This window comes from Nothoprocta perdicaria, unplaced genomic scaffold, assembly GCF_003342845.1.
Source record: "Nothoprocta perdicaria isolate Ctin4 unplaced genomic scaffold, notPer1 scaffold_66, whole genome shotgun sequence".
Classification (NCBI taxonomy): Eukaryota; Metazoa; Chordata; class Aves; order Tinamiformes; family Tinamidae; genus Nothoprocta; species Nothoprocta perdicaria.
In genome coordinates, this window is record NW_020455932.1 from 2,891,983 (window position 1) to 2,901,992 (window position 10,010).

Below are 10,010 nucleotides of genomic sequence, written 5' to 3' on the forward strand. Positions count from 1 at the left end.
TTTATAAAACCTTCTTCTAAGAATCAAATGATATTTTTTTCTCTTGTGACCGAAGCTTGGTTTTATATATGACCAAATAAATGTACTTGCTTGGTTTGCTCGTCACATTTGTAGTTCAGCAAAAAATACATGATAAGCATCAGAATAAGTCTCAGTATTGTTACTCGTGTTCATTTGCAACTCCCGCCTGTTCCAACAGAGCTTCACTCCTCATAGGAGCCTATCTCCTACAGACAATTATACTGGTCTTTCACATGTTGCCAGTCTTTTTTAAYTGTAACCTTTTTTTGTCATTGATTGGGAATTGTGATATTTCAAGGGGATCTGTTAAAACATTTAAGCGACAGTAGTTTAATCCTTAGCCCAGAAACCTAAATTACTCAAAAACTTGAGCTATATTTCGTTCCTTGCAAGCTTCTCTGAAAGGCTTTAATGACTCTTTGAGAAGTCAGCCCATCAGTCCCCGTTAACTCTGAGACAGATGAAAAGCTTTAAAGAGGAGAAAAACTGGCCATATTACCCTGTGGATTTCACAAGAGCYGGAGGYTGGAGGACWCCTCTGTCTCCTTTGTGGACATTCGGTTCTTGACAGCGAGATTTCCTGCACAGAGAACAAGTGCAGTTGACAATTAACTGGTAATTACACATCTTTCTTAATCTGATGGGCACCCCTAAACCAAATTTAGCAGTCCTGACCCAGCCTTTCTACAACTGCGAGAAGGTGCTACCATAACCTGTCACCTCCTCTGGAGATTTCCTGGTGAGGCTTGGATGGGTCCAGCTGCTGGAAACCTGGAATTCTTTCCACAAAAGAATATGCYGTAACCACGGTGAGGGAAAATAGTGTTGGAAAAGGCAGCACAGCATTTGCCTACCTCAAAGAGCTCAGTAATTGCAATGAGAGCCCGAAGGAGCTCCCTGGGGCCATGGAGCAATGATAGCAGCTGAGCTTCAAGGTCAGCACCTGGGGCGAATCTAGGGTAAATTGCTAGGCACCTCGGAAGTAAATAACTAAAAATACAAACTGCCTTAGAAGAGAAAGTTCTCTGCCCATTTCCATGTGGATGTTAAACCCCTCCCTGGCCATCTAGGACAAAACAGTYGGTCCTGTTCTTGGGCGGTGCGGGTTTTGGGGGACAGAGGTGTCCTGCGTTTTGCAGCCACGCTCCCAAAGCGCTCCTGTCCCCTGCAGCCACCGGTGGGATGGGAAGCAGCTACCGGTGGTGATAGCCCCGCGGTCAGCGTGTGATGCGAGCAGCAGTCGGCGTGGCGGTRGCGGGAGGTGACGCCGTGCGCGGTGACGCCGAGCTCCGGGATTCCGTGCAGGGGCTGGAATGGTGGTCGGGCTCCGTGTGACCTCACAAAGCGGCGGCCGCGTCGTGTCCGCGGGGCGGAAGGGCCACGGCAGCTGTGGTGCCCACAGAGACGCTCGAGGGCTGTGGTGGGACCTCTGCCACCATGCAGGACCAGAGGGCGGACATCAACCAGCAGATCCAGGAGCTGCGCACCATCATCTCCTTGCAAGGTGACGCGCCCCTGGCCTCGGTGGGATGTCCCCACACATGTGGGTTGTGCTGTGGGACACTGGGAAGCAGGCTGGGGCTCAGGGGGCTGCACTGGGCTGCAGTGGGGTTGGAATGATGGTCTCCAGGAAGGAGGTAAGGCAATTGAACAGTCATCTGTCTCCGAGACATGTTTATCTCCTGGAGGAGGGTCATGCCAGGGGTCCTARGCAGGCTGCTGTGTCTGTGCTTGGTTGGGATCTGTCTCTGGGGCAGGGCTGTGTTAGGGTCAGCTGCAGGTGCCCCACTGGCACCCAGTCTGTATGTGCACRGCACTGCCTGGGTGCCAGCAGCAGGAGTGAGCCCAACATCACGTGTTGCTGGGCTTCCTCATGCCAACTGAGCCTCTGCGCGAGGCTGGGGAGCAGCAGTGGGCGAGTCGGGTGACACTCTGCCTGCCTGGGTCAAAGGATGGGGACAGCACATCACTGCGTGGCACCAACAGCCCTTTCATGTCCTTCAGAGCAAGGGAAGAAGCTCTTCATGCAGTCAGCCGAGGAGAAGCTCATCCAGAACAGAGGGCTGCTGCCCTGCCTGCGTGGGACCGTGCGGGATGACATCAATGCCCTGGGCATTGCTGAGAAGGTACCTGTGCCCGTGTGCCCTGCCGTGTCCTGTGCCAGCAGCCCGTGTCCCAGCCTGTGGCCATCTACAGCCATGGGCACTGCCCATGTCCTCCTATCACCAGGGGTGGCTCCTGCACAATGCGGGTCCMGGATGGCTCAGCAGCTCCTGGCTTGCAGAGTGGCCCAAGCCAAGCTGCCCTGTCCTTGCTGCTGTGGGCTGAGCTGAAGCAAGATCCTCACAGCCAGGTCCTGATGGAGGGTCAGGCGTGATGCTCTAGTAGCCCCATAGCAGCTTTGAGAGCTGCTCCAAGGAGCAGGAGCTCCAGGACGCTCCTCCCCAGAAGTAATTTTTGTGGCAGGACAGCAGTGACAGGTTGCATCGGGGATAGTTCCTCTGTGGACACTGACATTCCCTCTCCTGCCCACAGCAGGACCAGATCATCATCTCTGAAGCTTGCCGAGCTCAGAAGCACTTGGACATCATTTTGACCAAAAGCACAGTAGAGGTAAGGAGCTAGTGCTGTCTGGCTCTGACCCCTCAAAAGGTACTGGAGCTAGAGGGATGGTTGGAAAATAAGTCCACAAGATGGGGGCCTTTAGGGATATCCCTTTGTGCCAGTGGTCCTTCAGGAATGGTGCCTTAATACATGGGGTGTTCATGTGCAGTCCCACAGGATGGGCACTGGACAGAAATGCTCAATCAGCAGATCTCCTCCTTTAGCTTTGTGGGCAGGTCCTTTGTCCCAGCAGACCCGACAGACCTCCTGGTTGTCCTAAGTAGTATCCCCAGGGCCACACAGATGTGCGGGGCTGTCTCTGCCTTCCACCTCCTGGCCCTAAGCTATGGCCTGCTGATAAATCCACGGGAGCTACAGGCAGCTCTGGAGCTGTGGGGAAAGCCCAGATTAACCCCCTTTGCCCAAAGGGATAATCTTGCAGGAACAGAGCTGCACCTCCACTCTCTTCCAGCATGCATTCCAGCTTGGGGCATTTCCTTGTTTTATTGACRTTCACTCCCAGGTCTGTGTTCTGCAGTTTCTAAGCCAGATTCACAGCTGCTATAAAGGGACATCAACATCAGCCTCTTCCTTACCCCAACCCCCAGGCTGCCCTAGAGCGAAGCTCTCCTGGACGCAGCCGTGCCAGGAGAAGCACCTGACTGGGCCTGACTTGGGGTGAATTTTGCCTTGGCAGAACCCCAGAGCCTGCCCTTGCCCAGCGGGTGCCTCGTGACCCTTCCCTGCAGCCCTGCGAGCCCTCGCGTGTGTTTTCAGATGGCCCGGGAGAAGCTCCAGAACGACGTCTTCGACCGCGTGAATGTGTGCAACATGCTGCTCTATGAGTTGAGGCAACGGGACAGGGCCCTGGAAGAGCTGCAGAGGCAGCTGCAGCAYCTGACGGAGGCAGAAATTGGTGATAAACAGCAACAGGCCCAGATGCAGGTACGTGTGGTCTGCTCCCAAGGCAGGAGCCACAGCCTCCAGTGGCCACATGGAGGTTTTAATCCAGCATCTTCTCAGCTCTCCCAAGAAAGCCAGGCAGCTGCTGGGCTCAGCAGTCTGGGTTCTGTGGGACACCCCTGACAGGAGCCATCTCTCATGCAGATGATTCGCCAGCTGGAGAACAACATTGAGAAAACTCTCATGAAAGTCCGCACTGGCCAGAAGGTCACCACGCTGTACCTGGCAGTGCGGGACGTCCTCAAGAAGGTGAGCTCTCCTTCAGCATCCTACCGTTCCATGTACCAAGGGACACACTAGTGTGGAAGGTGCATGCAGGGTGCTGAAGGCACTGCTCAGAGAGCCCGAGGTCCTGCAAAGCGGACTGCTTTATGGCCAGTGCTGTACGTGGCCTCAGCACAGGCCTGGAGGTGCTATGCAACATGAGGACCTGGCCAGGCTCTACTTCAACCCATCTGGTGGAGATTCGCTCCCCTGGGATCCAGCTGCTTGCCTGTGGGTGCTGGTATGTCCCAGCTGCACCCTCACAGCTTCTTCAGGTCCTCATGAGGAAGAGTAGGGAATTCTGCTTCCTGACTCTGGCTCCAGTGGGGCTGGACCTGTATGCGGGATGAGAAGGGAGCGGGGGCTGCTTGTCCTACATCTGAATGTCCTGGACCAGGAATCTTCATGCAGGGCATATCTGTGTGCACTACATCGGCTTTGCTGATCTCCACATCCCTGTGTCTCCTGTGGAAGGAAATGGTGATCCCTGACAGTCTGTGTGTGTCCTAGGAGCTGGCCCACCTGCCCCTACGGCTGAATGTCCTGGACAGGATGGTCGAGGTGTACCAGGGGGAGCTGAAAGGCATGGAGCTCATGGCCTTGGATGCCTTCAAAGCCACTGACACAGCCAAGGTGAGGCCTAGGCCTAGGACACCCCTTCCAGGAGCTAGAGCCCACGGTGACCCAGCATGGACTGCACTGGGTTCCCAGGCCATTGACTCTTCCTGCAATCAAGTGTAGAAGAGACTGAGCTGGACTTGCCCACAGTATCCAGATGTCCTTGCCCTCCTCCCTTATCTTGCTGTTAGATAAGGCTCMCCTGGGGATGGGGGGCAGCCTACAGAAGTACCAGCAGTGGGAAAAGCCAGTGTCTTCCATCCTTCCAGCCCTCCTTGCCCCTCTGTACTCTCCYACACTGTTTGGTACGTGGGAGGTCATTTTGGACTCTTGCTGTCCCAGAAGCGGCTGCATTTCAACACGTGGCTTAACTTGCTCACAAAGGTCCCTCCTAGCTTTGACAACTGTTTCTCTTTGGTTGTTCAAACATGCTCCAGATGAACCTGGCCAACCTGGAGAGTCAGTTCCTTATGGAGAGAAACCTCAGGGACCATTCCCTGGCTGCCCAAAAGGAGAGAATCGACAAAATCCGCCTCAAGGATGCAAGTGAAAGGCACAGGAGAGCGGTGAGCTGGTGGAGGCCAGGGCAGGTGGGGACACGGGGCCCTGAGGCTCTGCTTGGCTGGGGCATGAGCCATCCTGAGGGATTCGGGATCTAGCCGCTTCTGAGGCAGGGATGGTCACGTTGCTGAGAGCTCCAGTGCGGGAGGAGGCTACAGGGCTGGGAAACRGGGGCCTTAGGAGCAGCCCTCCTGGCATCCTGGCTCAGCGGGGTCTCACTGTATGTCCTTGCAGCAAGCCAAGGGTGACCTCGCCGTGGACTTCCCACCCCTGACCTCCCAGGAGACCATGGGTGAGTGCCTCGAGGGGTGCGCAAGGGGYTGGGACACGGGGCCGTCACCACAGCCCCAAGTGCTTGCTGTGCCCCAGGCTGTACAGGGCTGTTTGCAGCTCCGAGGTTGCTTGCTTGGCCCCTCCTGTGAGATCTCCCCCTTCTTTCTTCAGCTGGAGCAGCTGTTCTTGTCCCCAGGATCCTCTGGTGCACGTGGGGCCCCTCCTCGCACCACTCTCTGATGCCCCATCTCTATGTCCTACAGCCACCAAGCCTCTCTGCCATAAATGTCCTTCCCTGTGGTGTCCTCCTCACATCCAGGTGCCAAACTGGAGGCTACCAAATCCCAAATTGAACATCAGGCCCAGGTGACGGCAGAGGTGGAGAAGGTCAAGTCTGCGGTGCAGTGCTCCCGTCTCTGGGTAATGTAAAGCTGCCTCCAGTAAAAGCTGCTCCAACTGAGGGGAGGGTGCTGGGAGCTCCAGGCCAGGCTCTTGTCCCTGGGATCTGAGCTGCCTCTGCTTGTATTTCATTTTATCTAGGGGGAATCTCTGTCCTTTGAGCCCCCCAAAAGCCCTTGTCCTTATTGTGACAAAGACRAGCTGCTTTCCTCTGTGCTATGAACCTGCAAGCTGCAGTGAAAGAAACATCCCCGAGGCCAAGACCCAGGAAGGAGAACCTGCCCTTATTCCATGTCCTGAGGCCTATGGCACAGTGGTCTGATCCCTCTTGCTCTCCTGTTTTGGACAGGACATTGCTGGGAAGCTTCTGGCTCAGCAGAAATCCACGGTAGACCTGCAGCAGCACATCAAGGAGTGCGAGGAGAAGAAGGTGGTATTGAAAGACAAGTTAAAGGAGCTGGAGCTCAAACAGGCTGAGCTGAAGTTCCACCAGCCCCCAAGTGCAATCAGGTACTGGTGGCCTTGGCTCGGTGTTGCCACAGCAGTAAGCAGAGTATCCAAGACTCATCCTGTGGCTGTGGGGACATGGGGCAATGAGGCACATCCAAGATCCTCGTGTCTGCAAGGCCAGGGAGTGGGCAGCAGCAGGACCTGAGGCTGTACAGTCCTCCAAAGCCAGCCCGGCCCCTTGCACAACGGGGTGGATAAAGTGTTACTGGAGTTTTCCCATCTCTGTGCAGCCTGATGTGTCCTCCAACCTGCCTGGGCAAATCAGCAGATCTTAACCAGGCTCTAGTGAGCAGATAGCCCTCTGCTCTATGGAGGGGGCACCTGGGCTGTTTCTGCAGTATTTTGGCTGTCTCTGTGCTTGTGCTCGTTTGTATGGACAAGTGTGGGTCAATCTGGTTAGCTCTAGGAAGCTTGAGGAAGAGCTGAAGATCAATCTGCAGCAGGAAGAGGCCCGTCTTGAGCAGATGCAAGCCCAGATGCTGAAGAACCAGGAGCTCCTGCTCATGTTTGAAAACGGCATCGATAACCTCTTCATTCGCCTGTATGGCATCACTGTGCCTGACCAGGTACTGACCTTATGCCGAGAAAGCTGGGAGATGCCAGCAGGGTGACAGGAGCAGGGGTACTGCCCAAAAGACCTTCCTGGGGGTGTGACAGGATGAGGGAAAGCAAATCAGGCTGAGGTGCAGGTCATCAAAAGCCTTCCTGGAACTACTGCTGTTACTAAGTGTGAGGCTGGTGAGAAGGTCCTCCCTTATCTACTCGCTTCTGCTCCTCCAGGGAGCGGGCATGTATGAAGGAGATGGGAGAAGGGGAGCCCAAGGCCCTCTGTGGGGCTGCAAAAAAGCCCAGTTGAGCTGGGGATTGGCCCTGAACAGGACCAGCCACACTGGAGCTGGTGTTGGTCAGCCACGTCCCATCTCCGGCACTTCGTTGGGGAAATGGGCCAGCATCAGTGCTCACACAAGTGCAAACAGAATCTAAACCATCTGAGCCTGATGGTGCCCAGYGTTCACCGCAGCAACAGGCAAGGCTGGAGCGTTGATCCGGGCCGAGCAGCCCTCAGGTGGAATTGGGTATGTGCTCGAATCATGGTCTCCAGTTTGTCTCCCCAGTCTCTGGACAGACAACACCAGCAGTGCGAACCTGCTCCAAGCCAGTAGAGTAAGGGCACTTGGTCAAGCTSATGACATCTTACTCTGTGTGCAGCTGTGATGCTGTCTTGTCCTGGAGACATGGAGGCAACTCCTCCCTCTCCTCCTGTGCCAGCCCCCCGGCTGCAGCTCTCCATGGTTCTTGCTGCACCTGCACGTCTCCTGTGGCTTGCTGGGCTCTTTCCAGGCAGGAGGGCTAAAAGAAGGGTCTGCAAGTGGGCTCCAAAGGCGTCCTGGAGAGGGGGACACAGCCAGTCCTGGGGGAGATTACACAGAACCAGAGCTGAGGAGGAAAGGGCTGATTCCCATTCCTGCTTGGAAATGGGATGCTAGAGCTGAGGGCTTCAGGGCTGAGGGGGAGCTGCTCTCTGCTGCTTCGCACTCAGGACATGGGGCAGAACAGGAGCATTGGAAACGGGCAACAAACAATGGACCAGGGATGCATGGACCACCAGGAKACCTCCCCTCTCCTCATGCTCCCGCACGTGCTCCTGCTGCCCCATCCTCTGCTGCCATCCTGGCTGGTGCAGGACCCATGGGGCTAATACCTGGGGCGCAGTGACAGGTGCAGGAACATGTCAAAAAGTCACGCAAAGCACTGCCTAGGTCATCTTCCTCCATATAATTCTTCTTCTCCCTCTGTTTGCCTCCAGGATGTTTCTGCTGAGCCCAGGGACACGGATGAGAAGCTGCAGCACTGCGAGAAGAAGCTGCTGCATTTGGCACAGCTTGTGACCAACCTGCCTGCCCAGCAGAGCCTGGATGAGGATAATGAGGTACATTCGGGGCTCTGACTGAGCTGCCCATCTGCTTGGACCCATGTGGGGCTTTCTTTACAGGTGGGTCCTCCCAAACTGTCCTTCCTGTGAGGAGGATGCAGCTTTTCCCTGGGGAAGAGCTGTGGAGGGATTTGGCTAAGGGCAGCCCTGGTTCTTGTACCCTTACCCTTGTCCTTCTCAAGGACAAAAGCAAAGTGAGACACCCTTGAAGGTCCAACACACACTTCCATTCARCACATAACTCACAGTGTCTTTTACAGACTTTTGTGAAGGTCAGGAATTTTCTGGAGAAAACGACCAAGGAGGAGCCACAGAACCTGAGGATTTCTTTGGAGGATATAGGCATGGGYGTTCAAGGTAATAAGAGCTTTGCAAGCAGGGGTGGGCACAGAAGGGAGCTGTCCCACAGTTCTTGCCACAAGCCCTGTCCCCTGGGATTTCTGAGCAGCCGCGCCTGCCTCCCAGGATCCCAGCAGTTTTGGACCTGTGAACTTCCCCCAGATGAAGCCTGGACTGACCCTGGCTCAGAGGCCCAGGTGTGGGTGGTGGTCTTAAGTGGGGATGTGGGAGAACAGAGGCAGCCTGTGGTGCACCGAGTCCTCAATAGCAGCAGATAAGGAGGACAGATGCTRTGAAAGAAGGAGGGAGAGCTGTGCATATTCATTAGCCACACTGGACCAGGGTTTCTTAGTCTCAGTTGAGACATCCTAAATGTTCTTCAGACCTGCAGGCAGCTACGGTCTTTAAAATCACCTGGTTGTAAATAACCACCAGTGCTTTACTCCTCCCATGTCTGCCTCATGATGGACTCTGGGAGGAGACTTGGAGTTTTCTTCAATATACTTTGTTGTTGTTTTAAATGGAAACTGTGCCCACACCTTGTGGCTCTAGACCCAGAGCTTTGGGGGAAAAGCCAGCAGTGACAGATCCAGATCAGAGAGGGGGCAATAGTGTTGTCAGGCTTGGGCAGACCCATATAAGATTCTGCAATGGAAAACGCAGGTGGAAGTGTGTGCAGGAGGGTTAGGCAGGGATGCAACCACCAGGCACAGAAGATGCGGCCCGGCAGCTGCTCCACAGCAAGCACCTCTCTGCTCTCTCACCCAGATGCTTTTGATTTTGCTGACAAAGACCATGGCCATGTTCTCACCCGGGAGGAGATCAAGAAGCAAGGGCTGCGCATCATTGAAAGCAAGATGAAAAGTGGCAAGAAGAAGCAGCAGTCGTTCCCCAAAGGCTTTTGACACCCCAGCCAAACCACTGTTCTCCCCCCAGACAATAGAGCAGATCTTTTTCTATTCCTTCCAAGCCCATGCAGAAAACCGAAGGGGATCAGGGGCAGTAGATCTTGAGTGGGATCACACCTACAGCCCAAAATGCAAGGCAGCAGTGCAGGGCCAGGAGAAAGAGAGTCAGGGCTTTCATACAATATAGGCCATTATTTTTGAGCTCAAACTCCTTGCATACAAGGGCTGTTTGATTCAAGGTTAGGCAAGCTTGCTCTTGGTGAAATGGGGTGAAATAGAGTTTGTCACGGCAGCTAYAATTTCACTGTCCCATCATCACTGAGACCATTCCTGCCTCAGCCCTCCCTGCATTCACATGCTCCAACTTGTACACATTAAACTCAGGAACAAGCTTTAGGCTGCAGAGAAATGCATGAATGTAATGTCCACCGTGGGTCACCCAGCATGACCTGAGAAAGGAGAGGATGCCACCTCCACACACAACCCACAGCTCAGATTTGGCTTCTCCACGCTGCAGCTTTCCCAGGTGTTGGATAGAGCAGCACACATCCTCAGGCCTGGCTCACAGTGACAGACACTCGTAAAACAATGCYGCAAATAGATGGTGCTGTTTCCCC

The 10,010-nt window shown here is 54.7% G+C and overlaps 1 protein-coding gene across 1 annotated transcript; it reads left to right on the forward strand.

Moving 5' to 3' along the window:
* The first annotated feature begins 1,458 nt into the window (after positions 1 to 1,458).
* Positions 1,459 to 9,390, forward strand: CCDC183 (coiled-coil domain containing 183). The gene is made up of 14 exons (XM_026050153.1): positions 1,459 to 1,525; positions 2,026 to 2,147; positions 2,557 to 2,634; positions 3,403 to 3,570; positions 3,733 to 3,837; positions 4,363 to 4,485; positions 4,908 to 5,036; positions 5,266 to 5,323; positions 5,624 to 5,724; positions 6,053 to 6,213; positions 6,614 to 6,779; positions 8,021 to 8,143; positions 8,407 to 8,503; positions 9,254 to 9,390. Exons 1-14 carry the CDS (start codon positions 1,459 to 1,461, stop codon positions 9,388 to 9,390), a joined length of 1,635 nt encoding a protein of 544 aa, XP_025905938.1.
* The last annotated feature ends 620 nt before the right edge of the window (positions 9,391 to 10,010 follow it).